Source organism: Castor canadensis, chromosome 5 (assembly GCF_047511655.1).
Source record: "Castor canadensis chromosome 5, mCasCan1.hap1v2, whole genome shotgun sequence".
Lineage (NCBI taxonomy): Eukaryota > Metazoa > Chordata > Mammalia > Rodentia > Castoridae > Castor > Castor canadensis.
The window spans coordinates 143,174,612-143,198,214 of NC_133390.1; the positions used below are offsets into that span (position 1 = coordinate 143,174,612).

The window sequence follows — 23,603 nt, forward strand, 5'->3', positions numbered from 1 at the left end:
AAATCTTACTTTAAGAGAGGAAAACTACTAAAAAGTGAAATTTTAAAGTTCAAAATTGCCAGTCTTCCCCCCTTTTTTTCAAACATATGCTGTATACATTTATTTAAGATTTAGAGAACTTGTAATCTGATATGCTTTAAATTCCTGATTGAAACTGCAACTCAAACAACATCTGCTCCTCTGTGAATCTTTGCTATATGTGCACATGTCTTCATTGTCTGATGAGTAATACAAAAATTTTCTTATTATTTTATTTGCATACCTTTATTCTACAACTGCTGATTATCTTCTTTTACTGCTACCTAGGTCAAGAGCTCTTAAACTTGAGCATGCATTAAACTCACATGGAAAACTTGTTAAAACACAGGTTTCTGGGCTTCACCCCCAGAACTTCTGGTTATATAGCCTTTGGGGGAGCCAAGAATTTCTGTGTCTTGCAAATTCTTATGTGTTTTCCAGGTGCCATACTTTGAGAACCAATGACCTAGGGAAGCTGAGTTTCCATAATAAAAATAAACAAAAACTAGGGTTTTTGTTTCTCTCTCTCTCTCTCTCTCCCCCCCCCCCCTTCCTCCCTTCTGTCTTTTTTATGACCAGGCTTTTCTCTCAGGATGCCTGGGGCACTAGTGTTCATACTCTTTGGTAATGCAGTGTCTTAAATAGAATCCACATGTATACCTAGTATGAACTGAAAACCAATTTCCTTGTTCTTATCAAACCAGTGGCAGCAGCCTGTGTTTTTTCTGCCATATCACTGCCTGTGACATCTTATTCATATACCTAGAGAGGCAAGGGCTACCAGAGAGGAGGTGATGATCTAGCCTTGATTTTTTGCTCCTGTTGTCCTCACTGATGTCATCAGTAGGCTCTTATTTAGAATTTGCTTTCTTTCCAGAGAAGTTTGTTTTGTTTTTGTTTGTTTGTTTGTTTGTTTGTTTTAGCCAAATCTAGTGTGTTTAACAGTGCTAAGGAGCAATGATGCTTTTGGGAAAGAGGGACTAGAAAAAATAAAGGGACACAGACAGTTAAGGAAACTAAGTCTGACTACAGAGTCCTAGAAAAAGTAAGTCCCTGGGAGGCAAAGAATCTTTCCCTTCTGGGTCTTTAACTTTTCACCTATTTGTCATTTTAAAGAATGATGCTTACTTTCCAATCCATGCCAATCACACTCACTTTACTCTTGGAGCAACACATTCTGTTTTCTATATATAATATGATCACACACTTTGATGACATTTACAAGTATTCCCTTCAAAATTCACCTGACCTCCCATTCTTTTCCATTCCTGCAACTGGAATCTCCAACCCCTCAGCTGATCTAGCCAAAAAAGCTTTTTTTTTACTTTGTTTTTTCCCCTACCTCTCTGATCAGTCCATCATCACTTCCTACCTGCGCTGCTTCTAAAGCATTACCCTAAATCTACCCATGTAGTTTATCTCTGATGCTTCTGCACTCATTTGTGTCACATCATCCCTTACCTGGTTGACTGCAATAATCTCCAAACTGTTCTTGCTCCACTCTTAATGCTGCATTATTTATTCCTCATATGTCGGTCAGAATGGTCATTCTTTCTAAAATGTAAATCAGAGTGTATCACTTAAAAATCTCCAGTGGCATCCTCTTATGCTTCGGATAAAACACCATGCCTATATGATATGAACCCTACTTATCTGTATCTTCTTGAATAATTCTCTCCTTAGTTCACACTCCTTTTGCCACTTTGGCCTTTCCATTTCTGGAACATACAAGTTTGTTCCCACACTAGGGCATTGGTGTTTGCTGTTCCTTCTGCCAGAAAAACTCTGCCTCCACACCTATGCAATATTGTTTTCTTGTCATTAAATTTGTGTCTATAAAGTCTGCTGTTCAGCAAGGCTTTTCTTGGGCACCCAATCTAAATTGGGTGTGACCAACACCATTTCACCCTCCATTTCATTCTTTACATCTCCTTCCTGACATGAATTGACATCTGATACCAACCTGATTAGTTACTTATTTACTATTATCTGTCTTCTCACAGATAAAAGGAAACTCTATAAGGTCAGAAAATGCTTCTTCCTTATTTGCCACTACATTTTCAATTCCTAGAGAGTACCTAAACGTGAATGTGTTGAATGAGTGAATGCTTTCAAATAGTTGTTAAAGGTCACTGCATTCCCTGATTATTTCACACTCACTGCCTCCCAAAAACTATTTGAGAGGGCTATTAAAGTTCCCTCCCCATTAGTCATGTTGTTGCTATGAAATTCTATTAAAGAATAAGTGTGGGATTTGGGGGCTAACTTATGGACAGCAGCAACTAAAGTTCAGGCAGTAACAGAAGCCTGGGATTTGTTTACATTGCTGTTCAGAGTCTTTGAAGAAAATTAGTCCATCCAATGTATGGCATAGAAGTATTTTCTACTCCAGAAAGGTTTTTTTTTAGACATTCTGCTTAAGATATTAAAATGCACATATTTCAGAGAAACAAATAATGCTTACTGATTTCTCAGGCTTAGTTCACTGACAAACAGCAAATTAAACAGCCAAAGGACCTATATTCTAATAGTTTAGAATCTGAGTCGGACACATAAAACATTTATTTACACAGAAAATACATATAATTAAGATAATATTAATAATAGCTGCTGTTTAGTGAGTGTTTACTATAAACAAAGTTCTTCATGTGTATTAACTTATTTGACACTCACAACAACCCAGTGAGATAGACAATATTACCCCAGTTGTATAAAGGGGTAAACTGAGTCCCAGAGAGATTAGCTTGCTCTAGTTAGATACTGCTAGTAAGTGACAAACAAAACTGCTATGAAGAAATGTAAGTGAAATGTTAAAAATGTGTAACACATTGACCTATATTTCATGCTTTAATCAAATTAACCCCCTCCCCCACAGTGGGTACCAGTGGGAGGTGAGTAAGCATAAGGAAAGGCAGAATGAAAGTGAATATGCTAGATATATTTTATATCCATATATGAAAATAGAAGAATGAAACCTGTTGAAATTGTTCTAAGAAGGGGGAGAAAGGGGAAAAGGGAGCAGGATGGAGGGGTAAATCTAAGATATATTGTAAGCACATATGTAAACATCACAATGTATCCCCTGTACAACTATTATATGCTAATAAAAACTAAATTTTTAAAAAATCTGTAACACATTTCTTTTTAGGCAAGAGCAATTAGGATCAATGATTATGAACAAGATACTGTTACTATGTTAACCAGTACTCAAATTTCCTATGCTTAACAGGCAAAATTATGTGTTGTTTTTAGAAGAAAAATTGTTAACTATCCAGACAAAACTATGAAAAAACCCTTAAGTCAAAGGTTTAGCCCTAGAGTGACAGACTCAATCTAGAAGTTTTCCTGCATGCCGGTACTGATTGTGTTTGTGTTTGTGTTTGCCTTCAGACAAAGTACCATAGCACTGGATCCTGCTTTGGAAATATCTCTGGGCACAAGAGAAAGCACCATGATTTATCCACTGTGTGTCAAATACCCTGCTTCAAGCATATAGTTCCTTGGATTAGAGCAGACCCAGGGTTCAAACAGAGTCAGGAAGGAGTTTATATGCTTTATCGTCCATTGTAGCCATCAGTAAGTCAGGCAGCCCAGCAGCAACAGCAGGCACAGGCTGTTCAGTGCAGTGGGTTTTATGCCAATATAGACAAAGTGGGATCCAGCCAAATTACTACACCTATGTAATGCCATTAGTTACATAACTATCTGATCTCAGGTGGTTACCAAGTAACAGTGTACTTATCTCTAGAGTATGCCTGTTACAGGCAATTAGCTTAATAATCACTTCCCTATCCATCCCTATTAAGGTTATCACCATACAATCTACATGAATGATCTTTGGTGTGGTCCCTTGGTGAGAGGTGAGGAACATTTTACCCATAGATTATAGCAACAATATAGACTGTAACAACAAGCAATCAGTCAGCAATAACATGTCATGATGACATATGGATGTCCACCATTTAGTTTTGCCTCCACAAAGAGCACTATCGTTTTTGGAGAGAATCCCATCAGGGCAGGGCCTTTAAAATTCACACTAAGAACATCAATGTCCACCTTAGACCTTGAACCATTAATGTTGGCCTGATTGTTTCTGGTGAGGCAGGGGCGTTTGCCCAGCTACATAACATAGTCACCTGTCTTAAGGTCCTGTCATAAGGTTTGGCCCAACAAGGGGCAGTGAGCCATCAACCACCCAGTGGCTTGCCATGAGGGCATCCATATACAACTCCATGAATAAGTCTTCAGTAGGCCCATCTGTTAATACAGATCGATAACAGACCAGGTTCATTTCCAGTCATAAGCCACATTGCTCAAAGTTTGTCCCATTGGCTCCTGTGACCTATTCTAACATCATATCATACTGTGTCTGTGCCCAGCTGTACTGTCACTATAGTCTATGCAGCCAGTTGTCCATGTCAGAAACTGTCTGAAAATCATGCATCTGCTGGTATAAGGGCCTTACAGTCCTCAAAAGGGCTAGGCCGAGGTTCAGCATCTAGTGCAGCTCTCTCCCAGGGCTCACGAGCACACAGCATTGGGCCTAGTTTGTAGGGAACCAGCAGATAATATTCTCCTCTGTTACAAATATGCCTCCCATTTGAAAAGGGTGGGAGTCTGTGCTGTGTCGCTATGGGATTTGGTCACTCAATCAGTGGCAGTGCCAGTAATGGCTTCAGACACTAATAAAGCTACATAAACTAGCCAACTGCTTCTCAATAAGGAAGTATTCTATCTTGGTTCTTTCATGTCTGTGACCAAAACCTAATCAATTCTTGCAGTCTTTCAAATCTTTGTCATAGGCCCCATTCAACCCCTCAAAAGTTATATGTGCACCCTGTTCATAGACTTTGTGCAGTTTCTAATATTCCCCTAGCAACTCTAAAGGCAGCCTCTGCCTTTTCAGTCTAATCCCATTTCACTCCTTCTAGTTGTGCTGGATGGGGTATGAAAGTCCGCTAATATTCCAAGAGCTTTAAGACTACCTGGCTATAGCCCTATCCAACCCCCCAAGGGTTACAATGGTATGTAGGACCTATGTAGTTTTAACTGTTGTGGGCATGGATTAAGTTGAGCTGTATCTACAATTGCATCAGAGATCATTTTAATCTTATCCAACCAGACAACCCCCAAGAACTTGATTGACAAGTCAGGCCTTTGCAATATGATGTCGTTGATCATCCATCTGCATCACTTCAAATGTGCACACAGGAGAGGAATAGCATTCTCCAAATCTGCAAGAAAACTACATAGTGGGTAGATGGCCCCCATTAGGGACAGCTGTCATGTGCCCATTCCACAGTAGGTAAATGGCCTCAACCAAGGACAACCATCATCTGTCCATCAGGCTATGTAAATGGCCCTCATTCAACACAATCAAAATCCATTGCCATCCTTCCCAAGTGAAGATGAACTGCTTTTGACTTTCTGGATGTGGGTGGGCTTTCCAGGCATTGACCCCTTAGCTCCCCAGCTGCTGCCCCAGGCAGCTGTAACTGCTGTTTCTGTGGTTGCAACAACTACATCTTCTGCTCTGCTTTGGAGCTGGGAAACCAGAAACCTCCATCCTTCACTTTATCGTTGCTGCTGTGTTCCACCTGACCCAGGTGTTGCTGCCTCTGCAGCCTAGTCAACATGCTTCTGTGGGAGTAAAAGGGTCCCCTCGAGTCCCCCATTTTCACCCACACCTGCCTAGTTCACCTCCTAGAATTCTCTCCCTCAATGGACTAAACAGGGCAGTGGAGCAATCTAAGCACAGTTGTCCCAGGAGCCAGATAGCACCCAGTTCACAGTGGAAGAGACTGCTGAGCCTGCAGACATAGGGCCTCCTGATATCCCCTCCTCAGCCTTCTCAGGTTTCAATCCCATTCCCAGTCAAACCTTCACTGACAAACTTTGCTCTGGGTTTCACCTCTGGGTTCTGCCTCTTATCTTGCAGTGGGCCAGGAGTCTCTGACATGTGGTCTGGGCTCCACCTCCAGATTCCGCCTCTGTTGCTGCTGGCCTGCACCCCTTGCTTGGAGCAGCCCAACTAGATTTATCTCTTTGTTGTGGTTGCTCACTGCTGCTGTTGTTCCTCCCTCCCTGAATCCCCAGGGACTAGGCAGCTGCTGTGGAGATGAGGTTAACCTCCTGTTGCCTGTTCCCTGTGTCCTCACAGCACATGCACTGCCTCTGGCAGTGCTGCCCCATGGCTGCCAGCTTGAATAATGATGAATGCCTTCATCATTATTGCTTACCTTATAGTAATGGCCTTGATTCTTCCAGGATCACAAAGCTTTGTCTGCCTTCAGGGAGAAGACAGCAAGGTGAAGGGAGGGGAGGAGGATCGAAGCACCAGCTCTTTCTTCCCCATCCTTAGTTTGGTCAGCTCCCCCATCCCCAGGGCAAAGCTTGTCTCCCCATCACAGTGTCTGCTTCGCCCCAGCCTACATGTCTGCTCACAGGTGACACCACCCCCGTATAGGGTAGGTCATGCGCACTGTCACAGGAGCAATGCCAGTAATGGCCTTAGATGCTAGCAAAATGATATAAACTGTGGCTAACTTCTTCTCAATAAGGGAGTATCCTATCCTTAGTTTAATAACCACTTTCCTTACAATCACAAATAAATTAGGATTAAATGTATATCAACTTTGATAGCTATAGAGTTTTTTCATGTTTTCCCACAAATGACTCTGTTGCTGAACACTTACAATGTTAATAATTTTTATCTTGTATAAATAAAGGCTACAGTGAATCCTATTAAAAAATGTACACTGAGATCAATTACAACCTTCTTTTCTGAAAGTTCACGATATTTTAGTTTCTTATGACAGAGGATGTTCCTACCATTATTGTACTATAAGTGACCAAGGAATTTTCCTAAGAAATCCACACATTCACTAGTCTCCCCTCTAGTCAAGGCACTCTACTTCAAATGAGAAATATGCTAAAAGGTTTATGAAGTGTATTTAATGAATCGAGAAGATAAAGCTTGATGTTTATGTTGTAAAATGTTATCACTTTAGAGACTGTAGAACACTTAGCTATTGCTAACAAAGAAGGAAAACAACTATAAGTTCAGGAAAAAAAAAAAAGGAGAAGGCTATTGTCCAGGAATAAGGTAGGGGTTGGGAGAAGGAACTTGAATTGGCCCTTGAAACAGGAGCAATGTTTGGCCTGCTAGGTAAGAGGTGGCAATGAAAGCTGGTATGAAAAGGCAAGAAAGTAGGAAAGACATCATAGTATTGAGTGAGCACAAGAGTCTAGCTGCCAGCAATGTTCAGGTAGAAGTGGGAGTGATAAGACATAAAGTCTCAGAGACATTTTTAAGGCAGACAGTGAAGAATCTTAGCTTCTGTGCAAAGAAGTTTGATTTTTTTTATCCGGTTGTCACTGAGAACTGTGGGCTCTAAGTTGGGCAGTGTCATTTTCAAAGGGACACTTTTTTTTTTTTTTCATTTTTCTTTTATTATTCATATGTGCATACAAGGCTTGGTTCATTTCTCCCCCCTGCCCCCACCCCCTCCCTTACCACCCACTCCACCCCCTTCCGCTCCCCCCCTCAATACCCAGCAGAAACTATTTTGCCCTTATCTCTAATTTTGTTGTAGAGAGAGTATAAGCAATAATAGGAAGGAACAAGGGGTTTTGCTGGTTGAGATAAGGATAGCTATACAGGGCATTGACTCACATTGATTTCCTGTGCGTGGGTGTTACCTTCTAGGTTAATTCTTTTTGATCTAACCTTTTCTCTAGTTCCTGGTCCCCTTTTCCTGTTGGCCTCAGTTGCTTTAAGGTATCTGCTTTAGTTTCTCTGCATTAAGGGCAACGAATGCTAGCTAATTTTTTAGGTGTCTTACCTATCCTCACCCCTCCCTTGTGTGCTCTCGCTTTTATCATGTGCTCATAGTCCAATCTCAAAGGGACACTTAAGAAAAATTCATCAAACATGAATCTTCAAGATGCAGGTGAGGGTGGGGGGGAATGGCAGCCAGGCAAGTGAAGAGGTAAAACACTATATTGCAATATGGCTTCAATCACTACAAGCCTTGGTAGTTTAAAAACAGGCCTCCAAAAGCATAGGCAAAAACACATTTAGGTTTGCTGTTTACAAAGTAAAATACACATTATAAGTCCTTCAATGGAAAATACTGACCACAACATTTTTTAAATATATCCAGAAATCAACACTATCACTACTTCTCCCTCCACAATCTCTTTACATCACCATCATCACCAATGCTCACCTGGTTTATTTGAATTAACTTCTTCTTTTTCCCACTCTTTCTCCAACATATAATATTTCCCACACAGCAGCCAAAGTGATCCTTTGAAATTAAACTTTGTCAATATGACCACTCCTCAGGTGACCCTCCACAGGTCTCAGGTTCACATAGAACATGATCACAACCCAGAGCCTGGCCTCAGAGTCACCTCATTGCTTCCTACTCACTTGCTCTGCAGCAGCTGTCCCATCCTCCTTGCACACCTTTGGGCTTCTGCTTAAGGGCCTTTGCATTTGCTGTTCCCTCTGCCACAGCTCTTTCCTGAGCTGTCTGCATAACAAGCTCCTCCCTGTCCCATGGGAGTCTACTCAAATATTGTGAGAGCTTCTCACTAACCACCCTACATCAAATAACCTTCACTTACATCACTTCCATCTCCTTAACCTTTTTTTAAAAGCCTCATTTTATCAGTTGACTATTATCTTCCCCACCAGAAAAATCATCTTCATGAGGGCAGAGGGTATTTATTCATGGTTGTATGCCTAGCTCTTAGAACAGGGCCTGAGATAGATGCTCAATACATGTTTATTTCTTTTTGAATTATTAATCTTTGGAAGCTTTTGAGAGTCAGATAAAGCCTCTCACTTCCAATGCTCCCTTATACTTGTTCTAGCTCACTGTTCTGCCCACTCCCCATGGGCAAGAGAAAAAACTAGCCTAGAAACATTGGCCTCTGTAGAAAAAAGGGGGAGAGACATCACACAACCACTGGCATTTTTGCCAAGCTCATCCTGCCTCCTCAACTTAGATGCTGGTTGTTTTTGAATTGAAAGTTTAAATGCCAGTCTTTTAGTGGCAATAACATATGATGATCCCATTACAACAGAGAAGGCAGAAGGTTCATCAAAGTTCCTGTTTTCTTCTTCCTGATACCTAGATTATGTTCCCCAGCACTCTCTCCTCCCCCTTGCAGCTAGGTGGGGCCTTGTGACTGAGTTTCATTCTGTGGAAAGTGACTGGAAGTGGAGGTAGCATTTCCAGGTCTAATCTACTAAAGAAAGCAACTAAATGAAACAAATGAAAAATAAAACCCTTTTCTGCATATGAACTCTGTGTTCTTTCCCTTTTTGTCTGCTAAGAGACTGAGGCTCAGGAACACCCTGAATTCCCATCTTGATGTTGGCAGAGCATTTATCTGCCTGGGTCCCTGAATTACAGCATGCAGTAGAGCCACAATTGACTTTTACATCCGTCTGTTGATTTTAAGACATTATAGATTGTGGTTTTATTTATTAATATGCAATATTTGGGACATATTTACTAAAAAAAAATCTTATCTGAAATTCAAGTTTAACTGGACTTCTTATATTTTTATTTGCAAAATCTATCCTCTCTGCAGTAAGAAGAATCACAAAGACCTTACATGTTCACATAGAAACTTGTATGTGGATGTTTACAACAGCACTATTCAAAGGTGGAAAAAAATCCAAATGTGTATTGTTTGATGAATGGATAAATAAAATATGGCTTATACATATAAAGAATATTATGCCAAGTTCCAGTGGCTCACGCCTGTAATCCTAGTTACTCAGGAGGCAGAGATCAGGAGGTCGCAGTTCAAAGCCACCCCTGGCAAATAGTTCACGAGAAAAGCCTTCACAAAAATAGGGCTGGTAGAGTGACTCAAAGTGTAAGCCCTGAGTTCAAACCCCAGTACCCCCCCCAAAAAAAGTAATGGAATCCATCATACAAGCTACAATAAGGATTAACCTTGGGAAAATCCTAAATGAAAAAAGAAAGAAACATACTATGTGGTTCCATGCATACGAAAGTTCATAATAGAGAAATCTATAGAGACAACATAGATTGGTGGTTGCTTAGGGCTGATGGTAAGAAGGATGGGGGAATAGAGAGGGCAATAGCTAAAGGATCTGTGATTTCTTCTTGACATAATAAGCTGTTCGAAAATTGACTGTGATGATGGGTGCACATATCTATGACTATTACAGAAAGCTTTGAATTATACACTTTAAATGGGTTAAGTTATGGTATGTGAATTATATGTGAATAAATCTGTTTTTAAAAGACATGGCTACATGTCTCTGCACATTCTGGCCTGAATCACTCATTGCTCTGTGGTCTTAGCTACCACATAAAAAAGATTCAGGCACTCCAGAAAGTGAAATTTAGCAGGAGTTTAAATTGTGGTACTGGGAGAAAAAAAGGAAGGAAAAAAAACCCAACAAATGAAAACTTCTTGACTCTTTTTAGAAGTACTAATTGACAAAGAAAAAAATTTTAACTTTCTAATATAATTTATTCTGAAAAGTATATATGTAAATCATGAATATTTACCTCCATAAGGCTTTTTAATTTTCTCTTAAAAATTGCTTTCTTTTCTTTTCTTTCTTTCTTTGATGGTACTAGGATTTGAACTCAGGACCTTATGCTTACTAAGTAGGGACTCTACCACTTGAGCCATACACTCAGTCCTTTTTGTTTTAATTATTTTTGGGGGTAGGATCTTGTGTTTTGTCCAGGAAGGCCTGGAATGGACCACAATCCTTTTCTTATGCCTCCTGAGTAACTGAGATTACAGGCCTGAACCTAGCCTTTTTGCATTTTTTTTCCATTACTCAAAAACAACCCATCAAACTCATCACCTTAATTAAAATAGGTTAATTATATAACTTCTGAAAAATACTTTGGGAAAACATGTTTTTACACTTTTAATCATCACAACTCATTACAAATTTGTTGTAATTTTAAGACAATATCAACATCTTTATTTTTTTAGCTCACACAATTGATATTACCATGACATCTTGCCATTGGAAGAATAAATTGTTTAAATTCTCTTGCTCTTTTATTTAGAACATTGAACTTTTAATACTTGGCTTTACACTTCCAATGACAATGTAGTAGGTTTAAAAGGATTTTATTCATAGAACATATGGATTCCTAAAAGTAAACTAAGACATATGTTATTCTGATATGAACAAAGCAAAAATTAGAGTAATTGCATTAAACTTGAATTTTTACCTTAAACAGGTGAATTTTTTTCACTTTCTTCTTGCTTCATTCAAAAAGAGTTACACATGAATGAAATGAACAAAACTCTTTTTCTTTATAGGTACCAGTGAACAAAGTCAAACAAATCTTATCACATATACTGGAACAAAGAAAATTGAGTAAATTAACTGATAGAAGAGAAAGTCTCTTAGAAAAAAAGAAAAACCAACATAAATTTAAAATAAAAGGAATTGAAAATAAAGATCTCCTGAAGAGAAGTAAAAATCATTGTAAGTAGACTATCTTCTCACATGTACATTTAAAACAACTGAGTCATCTAAAATCAAATTTTAGAGACCGTTATACATGCAAAAGCATCATGTTTGTTATCTCTGCCCTCTGTCATGGATTCAGAATTTAGAGTAATAATAATAAACAAGGTTGATAATTACATGTCACAGGGGGGAAAATCTCTAAAATTATGTGGTAAAAACATTTATCAGCTATTCTACTGATAGAACCCTCATGCTTTAAAGAAAATGAAAATTGATGTAGCATACCTTTGTTATTAACAAATTCAACTGATTGGTAGTTAGATTTCTCTACACATAAGAAGATTCTAGAAAAATATAATTAACTAGTTTAAAACAATTATCTGACAATTTTTTGACATAAAAATATCACCTGCCTTAGCATAGTTCTACTGATTAGCCTTTACAGCATAAACCACATCCACATTGCCTCATCTATGCTTTCCATTTCAGGCTTCTAATGCAATGAAGATCTAAAGACATTTGGAGCAGTCTTGTGCAGAATTCTCCAGATATTTGCACTTTCCCCCAAGTCCTTTAAAGATGCCTCACTGACAATTAGATCATTTTTAGTGGCTGATCATTACCAAATTTTCCACAGTATTTCAATTACTTTACATAAATACACTCATATAATTTCTGTACTTACATTTAATCAGTTTACATATTGTTCAAATTTTGTAATTATAACAACAGTTCAACTGGTATAAACAGACTTGGGAACAAATACTTACAACTTTTTGTAAGCACACAAGGGGCAAGAACAGAATGCACACTTGTACTGAAGAGTATTGCCCTAGCTGCAAGTACTTGGTGTGCTGTGAACAATGGTGAATAGGTTGGTAAAAGACATGAAAAGCACTTACTTATTAGCTTGGCAAATAAAGTAGGTAGAGTTTGTTTCAGAGAGATTCCTTTGGGAAAAGAGTAAATAAGGTCATCCTTATGAGATCCTTTTCTCTTACATGGAAATGGTTATGTTATGCCTAAGAACAGTAATAAATTAATTCGAGTTGATCATTTTCTACAGTGATTTAAGTGCTTTATCCAACCTAAGATAGTTTACTAATGTCTCCATTTTATAGAAGTGAACCAAGAAGCACAGAAAAATAAGGTAATTTGCTTAGCATCACAAAACTATTTCATAGAAAAACTGGGATTTGAACTTAGAAGGTCTGATGCCAAAGTCCTCTAGCTCTTAGCCACTATGCTATATGCCTCTTACAAAAGTAGGATGACAATCCTATAATTTCAGTATTCAGGAGGCTGAGACAGGAGACTTGAGAGTTTGAGGATAACGTGGGCTTCACAGTCAGACACTGACTGTCAAAAAAAAAGTAGATTAATGGTATTTTTAAAAATTGCCAGATGCAGTGGTAATCCCAGCGTTTTCTTGCTTAAGGTAGGAGGATGACAAGTTTGAGACCAGCCTGGACTACAAAGCAAAACCCTGTCTAAAAAAAGGAGGAAGGAAAGAAGGAAAGAAGGAAGGAAGGAGAAAGGGAGGGAGGGAGGGAAGAAAAAAGGAAGGTAAAAAAGAAGGTAGGATAGAAGGGAGGGAGAGAAGGACAAGAGGAAAGGAGAGAAGGGAGGAAGCAAAGAACAGTAAGAAGGAAGGAAGGGAGGGAGGGAAAAAAGGGAGGAAGGGAAAGAAGGAGGAAAGGGAGAGAGGAAAAGGAAAGGGAAAAAGGAAAGGAGGGAGAGAGAAGAAGGAAGGGGGGAGAAAGGAAGGAAAAAGGAAGGAAGGAAGAGAAGGAAAGAAAGAAAGAGGGAGAAGGAGGGGAGAAGGGCAGGAGAGAGGGAGTTGTTTGTAACACCAACTCACAGTGACATGGCATAATGAGTTCATAGCAAATTAAAACCTTTTCTCACTTAAGAGTACTAAGCCAAGCTAGGTATAGTGACACACATCTGTAATCTCAGCAGTTGGGAGGCTGAAACTGGTGGGTTATAAATTTGAAGCCAGCATAGGCTGTATATCAAGACCCTATCTCACTGTGGGGGAAAAAAAAGGAAGAACTAAGACAGTGTACAGTATATCTGTCAGGGTTCAACCAGGGAAAAAAAGACCATTAGGAGATATATATTAAAGGGTTTATTCTAAGGAGCTGGTTTACAAGAATACGGGGGCTGTCTAGACAAGTCCAAAATCTATAAGGCAGGTTGTCAGGAAAAGTAGGGTGGAACCCTGGGCATAAACTGAAATTACTACCTAGAAATACAATTTTTTTTTCCTTCAGGGAAGTCTTGGTTCCACTCTTAAGGCCTTGCAATTTATTGAATCAATTTATTTAGGTCAACCTAGAATATCTACAATAATCTTCCTTTGATTGTGGGTTTTAATCACATCTATAAAATACCTTCATAACAATATTAGTTGCTGTGTTTGAATAACTGGGGACTGTAGAGAAGTCAAGTTGACAAATAAAACTGAACATCAAGCCATGTCTTTCCTAATCTTTATGTGTTCATACATTTGTTTTGCATTTTTGTTGGTTTGTTGGTTTGTTTCCAGTGGTGGAGATTGAACCCAGACCCTTGCTAGGCAAGCACTCCACCACTGAGCTATACCTCCATCCAAGTTTTTGAATCTAAGTGTAAGACATGTCTACTCAATTTCACTGTAATGAGAGGATACGACTCAGTGGTAGACTTTGTTTTTAGCATGTACAAGGCCCTGAGTTCAATCTCCAACACCACAAAAGCAAAAACAAAAAGTTCATTGTGTTTATTTTGAACTATTAGTCCAATCTTTTTAATTATATCAATCAATTCATGTGCTGCCTACCCAATTTTTACCCAAGTTCCTGTTAGGGAAGTTAGCAAGACAGGGTCATATTTAGAACCTAGAACCCATACTTATCCACCATAAATCTCTAGAGTTACATATACCTACTGATCAACCAGATAGAAATCTACATACGATGAGGTTGAGAAAATTTTACTTACCAGGATGTAATTGTATGCAAAGATGTGCATACCTTTGTTTGCGAAGCTGCCTTAATAAGCTTTTGTGGATAGAAGTAGGCAAACATCGTACATTTTCCACCTTCCACCCCACCCAGAAGCCTAATGCCAGCTGATGCTCAGTCTTCAAGAATGGAAAGAAATTGCGCTGGAGATCCAGGAAGATGAATTTAGTAATTTTGAATTTTTTTTAATTGAGTAGATGTCTCACTATGTTGCTGTGGCTGGCCTTGAATTCAGGATCCTCCTGCCTTAGCCTCTCAAGTAGCTGGAATTATAGCTGTGTGCCACTCCAAGCTCTCATTTTGTTTTTTAAAAGGTGAGAAGAAAAGAATGGGACAAAAAATATGGAGAAAGCAGCTATGAGAAGTCAGAAAGATGATGATTCTGCTAAATTGAGAAGCCAGTAAATTACAAAATTGGGGAATCCCAACTAATATTTTTAAATCAGCACTACTTAATGTGACCATCAAAATCATTTTTGTTCCTGGGATACATCACCACTTTCTGCTCTATGAAATCTTAAGTCAAGTCTGCAGTCCTCATACATACTTTGTGTAAGACAATATTCTTTTAGGACAACTCAAAGAGATACTGAGATTCATTACAGGTCATTGTGATACAGTCTAAGAACAGTACCTGTGTAATCAGGAGTTAAGAAAGTAGAGGAAGCCGTGGAAACATGACCATCTCTAAAGGAGAATTTGAACTTCACAAGCTATGGAATAAAATGAGAATATGGGGAGTTATATGTGACTACAAAGCTTGCTAAAAAATATGTTAAATTCTATTCTCATTCAGTTCACATTTTGACATTTTGCGCACAGTATATCATAAAAAATGGAATAAAGGTATTCTATATAAATGTCATTCCTCAGACCTAGGAGTCACTCAGAAAGAAAAAATAAAATTTAACCTTATTATTAGAAACCTTTCCTAATTCTTAGTGATCATACCCCCTTAACTGAAGATTCACAAACCATCCATAATAACCTATTCTAGAAATCAAAGAATTAACATCAAGCTGAGGGTTCTAAAACATGGATATATTTTCCACATTTTGAAAACAGAGGGATTAGATACCCATTGTCAATCTTTGACAATTTGTCCTTTAGCCCAGAATTTCTCAAGTGTAATAAATAGCATTTGAACCTCCATTACTTAAAACAAGATCTGTTCCTAGCACTGAATCTGCCATATAGTTAGAATAAATAAATATTGGCTAAATTAAAATAAGTTCAATTCTTTTTGCATGGAGCTAGGATGTAATGATTTGACTCCAAATTCAGGATTCTCTCTACAATATAGTATACTATAGTTGCTATACAAAAATAATAACCTTACATATTTAGAGTGCATTTGAATATGTTTTGAACTTGAACATAATATGATGCTTTCACATCCATTACTTTTTTTTTAAATGTCATGTTCATTTTCCCTCAGGGTATTTTAATGGTATAGCTTCAATTAATTCTTCCTTCTGAAACAGAATTAATTCTAAAACAGAAATTATCTTTATTGAATGATTAGCTAGGCTAGTCAATAACAAAACATACAGTAGGAACAATGATCCTATTCCTGCAAGCTAGCAAACTTTACCTTCCTTCCTGACCAGATCCTTTCTCCATCCCTTAGGATCAGTCATTACTACTTTTGGTGATCATACCAAGTCATCACTGTGTCCTTGGTTAAAGAAGAGTGACTTGGAAGCTTGTCTTAAGCTAGCATTGGCATTCCTTTTTCTCACCTTCTGAAAGCTGATTATTTCATTTGCATTACACTTCATTAATTTTTTTTTAATATTTGCAGCAGTCCCTTTCAATGAGAGACTTGCTGCCCAATTGCTGGGACTGTAGTCTGCAGAGGGCCTCCAGCACTTGGTCCCTAAAGGGACTTTATCCAGTGCAGAGAGCTGCACACCTAAGGATGGCCTTCCCTTGGGCAGCCCACTTCCAATGACTAATCAATGTAGAAGTATAAAAGGCATGGTCATCTCACCCTACTTGGGACAGCATTGAGGTCCCTTTTAGCTCCAGAACACACTGTCAGTCAAGTATTTTATTTAGGCTGCATCAGTTTCTCTCTGCCCAGTCTACCTTCTTCCCCAAATGTGGGTCCCAAGGGCTCCTCATTGGAGGAGGATTGGGAGCTAAGAGTGGGTGTCTCTTGGACCATGCCCTAGAAAGACCTCTCTTCTCTCTTGAACTTGAGGAGTTATATCCAGAGACATTGGGTAGGCTTATGTCTGTGCAGTGTGAACAGTAATTTATTGAGTAGAAGTCACTATGTGTGTTTCTGGAAGGGGCCGCTGTGCTGTGGGGAAGGGTGGAAGAGAAAAATCATCCTGGCTTGAGGGAACTAGACCTCAGCATTACAAATTAAACTCCTCCAGATAGTGTTAATTTCATACTGGGGCGACTTTTTTCTCATCTGCCCTCTTTAAGGCAGGGGCTGGACACAATTCTGAGAGCAAGAAACAAGCAAGACTCAAGTCATCCAAAGATACCTCTTAAATACCACAACTCTCAAAGCCCACATCAAGAAACCCAACCTGCTCAACTTAATATCTTTCCTGTTCTTTTAATGAAAGTTTTTCTTCAAATAAACACATAATTATATTCAATGAATTGACTTTAAAAGAAAACAAACATCTTTCTACTTTAATAAAATGGTGATTAATCCAGTAGGAAGCAACTCTGACTACAAAAACCTAAAATGATGTACCTGAAGTATACCAAAACTTTTACCTTGAAACAATAAGAGTAGTATGAGCACAAATGTAAGTTAGACTGCCTAGATGTAAATTGTCATCTCCAGGATACCAACTTATGACCTTGGGCAAGTTACTTAACCTCTCTGTGCCAACATCACCTCATCTTATAGTCAGTGAGAAATTTAAGCACTGAAAACTGCCTTGTACCCAATTGCCTGGCACCTTACTAGCTCCTATTATAACATAATGTATGTTGTTTTTGTTTTGCTATTTGAGAGTTTTAGACAATTAATTAAATTTTTTAAGGCAGAATTCCTGTTACTTCAAGTTTTGCTTAGTACATGTATGAAGAGGGTATTTCTTTCTATTTATAATACAATTTATCTACCAGCTCCTAGCAATACCACTGGAGATATTTACATGTGACAGCAATGAACTGGAGACAGTGAGAACGAACTTGATTGTTGTAATCTGTGTTCATATTCAAGTGTATTTGAATTGATCACATCTTTATCCGACTAAAATGTTTGCTGAGCCATTTTTTCTTAGATGAACCGTTATTTTTAGTAATGAGTCATTATTTTCCCTTGTTGTACAGTACTATAGTTCCTTGGCACAAAAAAGAGTTCTTCCAATGCAATATTCAGAAAATCAGAAGCTGAATGTGTTTTATATTAAGTATAATTGAAATTAGATAAGAAGGGTACAATGGTCTGTGTATGGCAATTTTTGCTGCAGGGGGAAAGACTTCTCCACTTTTATGTCTTTGTAAGATCTTGTATATGCACCTGATTTTTAGTCAGACTCAGAGACACTCATCTTGCTCATTTCTGAATTCCTTTCATTCTTAATGATCCTCTACATAGTTCTTGATGTAAACATAACTTGAGATGGGAATAATGAATTTATTATTTTTTTATTTTTATTTTTCTAGGCAATTTAGAGAATATTTATTTTTACTTTGAATGTTAAGATTTTAGATTTTGTGGTTAAACATGAAAGAAAGTAAGGAATATAGGATAAGGCTGTTGCTTGCTGGTGTGAAATGTTATAGGCTGGTGTCTAGGGTCCTTGCCGTCACAGAACAGAGAACTGGCTTGTGAGGCAGCTGATTGACTTGGGAGCCAAGGCTGGTGCAGAAGTAGGATTTATTAGAAAAAAAAAAAGGAATGGCTACAGCTAGATCAGTGCAGCAGATCCCAGAAACCAGTGGCTCCCTGCTGGCTGAAGGCTGGGGCTTTTTATGGATGCTTTAACTCTGGGTTAGGGTATCCATTAGGTAGGTTTTTTCTATTGGCCAGGGATTTGCACGCACGGGCTCTCTTAGATGAGTTGGTCTGTTTGCCCCTTATTTGGGGGGTGGGGATCAACCTTGAGACCATTTTGTTTATCAGCCCCATGGCAGATTTGTGAGACCCTGTATCTCCTCCTCAGGGTGCAAGAATACAGATTTATAACTCCTTCTCAGGGTGCAGGGCTCACTCATCTGCACCCTGAGATGGGATGGGATGGGATACTGACTCACTCATCTGTCCTTTAGGTTCCTAGACCCAACAGGGCAAAGGAAGAATAGAGCAAAGCTAGGGGTTCAGCAATTAGAGCTTTGAAGAATAAATTGTGGTAGAGAAATATTTCTTCCCATAGACACAGCCCCTGGGCTCTTACACCCCTTAACTCACCTGCTCAGTTAGTGACTGACTGTAGACCACCTCCAGCCACCCTAGAGGTTAAATAGTCTGTTGAAAACCTTGCCTTATTTCCTAGATCTTCTCAATTCCAATCATCTTTGGCTGCTCACTAGCAACCACATGCAGAGCTATTTCACCAATATAATTTCAAACTCTAAGGACAGCCAACTTCCTCTTTCTGCTAACATACCTGCCTTTATCTCCACAATGACCTCTTGTTTTCCCTCCCAAACCCTCCAAATTCCTCAATAGCCTTTCCATAGCCATCCTGGATCACATAACCAACCACCTCACTCAACCCTCATCTTCATAGCCAATGGCTCAGCAATTAGAGCCATACAATCCAGTGATACCACTCTTGGGCATACACCTTAAGGAATTTAAGTCAGGATACAATAGACACACTGGCACACCCACGTTTATTGCAGCACTATTCACAATAGCCAAGCTATGGAAACAGCCCAGATGCCCTAAAATGATGAATGGATTACAAAAATGTGATATATATGCACAGTGGAGTACTACTCAGTCATAAAGAACAATGGAATTATAGGTAAATGGATGAAATTAGAGAACATCATGTTAAATGAAGTAAGTTGGGTTCAGAAAGACAAAGGCCACATGTTTTCTCTCATATGTAGAAGCTAGAGCCCATAGATAAGCATATACACAATACTAAACATGATCATATATACATTTATGTACAGACCATGTTTGTAATGGAACTCAAGAGAGGAGGGAGAGGAAAAGAGAATGACACTTAACAATATTGAAATACATTATATTGGTGTAGATAGATGACATAAGGAAACATACTGAAAGCTGCTGAATAATGGGGGTAGGAGGGAAAGGGGAAGGGAGAGGAATAGAGGGGGTTGAATTGACAATATACTCACAACTATGATATATCAAGAAACCCCTTTGAACATTGATTTAGGAATTAAAAATGAAGGACAGGACTATAAAATAGGTCCTGTGAGAGAGTGGGTATTTGTAGACAAGGGGAGGGTGAATGGAGGAGATAAAGGAGAGTGAATATAGCCAATGTACTTTATATACATATATGAAATAGAACAATGAAATCTTTTGCAATCGTTTTAAGTAAAGGAGGAGGGAGGATGAGGGAGAGAGTCGGTGAAGATGAACCTAACCAATGTACAATGTAATCTTATTCAGAAAGGCCACAATGAACACCCCCTGTACAACTAATGTATGCTAATAAAATTGCTTTGAGAGGAAAAAAAAAAGAAAAAATGTGTATTTCAATATGCTTGGGAAGCAAAACACAAAAAAATAAAACACAAGAATTACAAATAAAAAGCCTGATGCAGTGTTTCACTCCTACAATCCTAGCTACTTGGGAGGCAGAGATCAGAAGCGTTTCTCTTTGAGGCCAACTCAGGCATACTCAGCTATATCAACTAATAGCTGGGCCTGGTGGCATGTACCTGTCATCCCAGTTATACTGGAAGCATAAGTAGAAGGATAGCAGTCCTGGCTAGCCCAGGCAGAAAAAGCAAGACTCTACTCAAAAAATACCTATAGCAAAAAGGGCTGGGGGTATATGGCTCAAGTGGTAGAGTAACTGAACAAAGCACTGAGTTCAAATCCTGATATACAGTCCCCCCAAAAAAATTACAAATAAAAGCAAAAGTCTTGGGTAGAAATTTGCAATATTAAGTCATTCTCAGTTGTATAAACACACCTAGTCTAACTTTCAAAATTTATTCTTATACAAGTTAATGGGAGCAATTGTGAGTCCACACACAGATTAGTAGGGTTTTCCCATTATTTTTCCCCTTTTGATCATGAACATAGAGAACATGTAATTCAAAGCAGAAATTAGATGCTAAAATGTCTGGTACTTCTAAATTGATTGAACAACTTGAAACATTCAAAATAATTTTAAATTGGCTTTTAGTTCATTTTTTTTTTATTTAAAAAAAAGGAGAGGGGACAACTCTAATAGCTTGTCAGGAAGAAGAAAAATAAGAGCCACTTACAGTTCTTTGTGGTCTTGTTAATGAGGCCTCAAATCCCGGATGCCTTTCCTTTGAAATGACTCCAGGAGCTGTCTTCCTAATCAGAGATTTCACTGTTGTAAATGGACTTGAAGAGGCACTGTGAAGTTGTGAAAGGCTCTGTGTGTTTGTGTGTTAGGGGGTGGGGAAGAGCTGCAAATCTGACTTCCTCCTACCAGCTTTGACAGCCTGGGCTGAGAACCTGATACTTAAGATCCTGCCTCTAGGGTCTATCAGTCATCCCTTGCCTTCTGCTTGTAAAACCTTAGATCCCTTTCCTAGGCTGGGAACCCCTCTCTCCCTCCTGCCATCAGAAGCATCTTTCTTCCATCCTCCAGACTCTTTCACAAAACATAGAAGAAGTTACGATTGTTTTGGGTTGTTGTCCTTGTTTATTTTCTTTTTCATGATATGGAGTTTGAACTCAGGACCCTGCACTTGCTAGGCAGGTGCTCTATCACTTGAGCCACACCACCAGCTCAGAAGCTACATTTTTCTAGGCAACTTCTGCCTCTCTCCTAACAATGCCACTGAGCTAAGGTATAATACCAGGAATCTTTAGAAATGCAAATGTTAAAAAACTAAGAGCAAAACTTAAACTAACAATACCAGCACAATATTAGCACATTGTTGTTTTTTTTTTTAAAGAGAGAGAGAGAACATAGAAATAATGTTTTTTCTTTGTCCACATGTAGTAGAAACGCAAGCCAAGAAAAATGTCACAGATGAAGGAGATGAGCTATTTAAGATGGGCATCAAGATTCTCCAGGAGTCTAAAAGCCAAAAGCAAAAAACAGAGTAAGCATTTCATTACCTTAACCAAGTTAATTTTCTAGGTTAAGAAAAACAGACAAGAGCTGGTGGTGTGGCTCAAATGGTAGAGTGCCTGCATTACAAGTGCTAAGCCTTGAGTTCAAACCCCAGTACCACCACCAAAAAAAAAAAAAGAAAATGGACAACCCAAAATCTAGTTTATCACTGAACACTTATTGTGATAACAAATAAGCTTATTTGTGCAGAAGATTTTGCTTTTAAAAGGACCAAATGGTGTTCAAAGAATCCTTCAATTACCACCCTAACATAGAGTAGATTGGGGTTCCTTTACATTAAGTGAAATGCAGAATTGAGTCACTGATCTGAGCATTCAAGCAAAAAATGTTGTTTTGTCTTCAATTTATTGGATATTTCAAGTGAAATAAAATGTGTTATTTGAATCAGGGTGGTTGCTCTTTTAGCATGGTTTTTTTCTGCCTAACTGAGCAGTTGTACAGTACCTTATGGCTTTCAAGGCACTTTCCTGAATTTCTGCTTTCTTACCAGATGAATCTTTAAGGTAAAAAGTGCTTCATTTTTTCCCTTTAAAAAAACTGGGAACAGAGTCAAGGGTTTTTCAAGGGAAATGACCAAAGACACACAGCTGGGAGCCGAACTAGCTGTGGTCACACAGTCTCACTCCACATCCACTCCTTCTCTTTTCACTTGTCTACCTGGTCTAAAGGGAAATATCTTTTCTCCACTCCCTTTTCCCCACACAACTCAGAGTCACCCTTTAAAGTCCTAACTAAGACCTTGGGATCAAATCTTAGCTTTATCATTTACTGAATGTGTAGTCCTACACTTCTTTGTGTTCTGGACAATACAATCAACTCTTAAAACAGTCACAGTCATTAGGAGATAAGTGTTGGTTATTCTTATCATTAGTCCTATAATAGATAGGTAGAAGATATGGAGGCAAGGGTGCTTTAAACCAATAATAGAAGGAATGAGCGCTGACTCCTCAACAAGAAAACATCTCTTTTTTCACACAGAATAGGCACACCAGCCCTGCAGAAGCATCCCAGAGCTGTGGTAGGCAACCCTAGACAGAGCCAACGGTAATCTGGTTATAACATCATCAATTTCCACTTAACAATCACCTACTTTGTGCTAGTTATTTTTCTAAGAATTTTACACACGTAATATTCTCTGCTCACAATGATACTGTGAGATATAGGTTATGATCCCCAAATTACAAATGAGGAAATGGAGCATAAGAAAGATTCTATAGTTCTTCCAAGGTGATAAGAAAGTTGTTCCTCTCTCCAGGAGAAGGTGAATCAGAAGCTCTTTACAAGATACAAAGAACATCTTGGCAAAACATGGGCTTCCTGCTGAACATCGTTGGGGGCTGTCATGACAATAGTGTAAAATCAGACCCCCAAATATGATCAATTTTAATAGGGAATTCATTTCACTAAGGCACCCACTGAGTGGATGAGTAAAAATTGGAAATTTCCACCCAGCCTACCTAGATGCAAGAACATTGGAGTTCTTAGAAGGGGCTGGTTCCTGAGGTTTCAGACGACCTCCGCCTACTACAGGGGAACACAAGGAGATGAGAAATCCAACAAGTATGCCCTATCAAGTCCAAGGGAGCCCTAGATTCAATATGATGGGACAAAATCACTCTTTGGAGGCCCCAAGTAATGATCCACTCACCCTTGAAGGGAAACTTCCCCATTAGCTTAAAGATCAGACAGAAACCTCAGTCCTAATAACAAAGCATTCATCAGCACAGAAACCTTTACACCAGCCCATTTTTGCCCAGACTGTTCTGATGTCCTTGCCTAGGAGTGATGGAAGAGCAGCTTGTTTTCATAGTAGCATCTATAGGTAGAGGGTAC

General features: G+C 38.8%; 1 protein-coding gene across 1 annotated transcript in view; it reads left to right on the forward strand.

Moving 5' to 3' along the window:
• The first annotated feature begins 11,373 nt into the window (after window positions 1-11,373).
• The window catches only part of Sel1l2 (SEL1L2 adaptor subunit of SYVN1 ubiquitin ligase), a 65,933-nt gene continuing 53,703 nt past the window's right edge, over window positions 11,374-23,603 (forward strand). Inside the window, exons 1-2 of the mRNA XM_074072404.1 lie at window positions 11,374-11,530; window positions 21,636-21,738. Coding sequence (XP_073928505.1) covers window positions 21,689-21,738 — 50 coding nt within the window. The 5' untranslated portion in view covers window positions 11,374-11,530; window positions 21,636-21,688. The remainder of the gene's footprint in view (window positions 11,531-21,635; window positions 21,739-23,603) is intronic.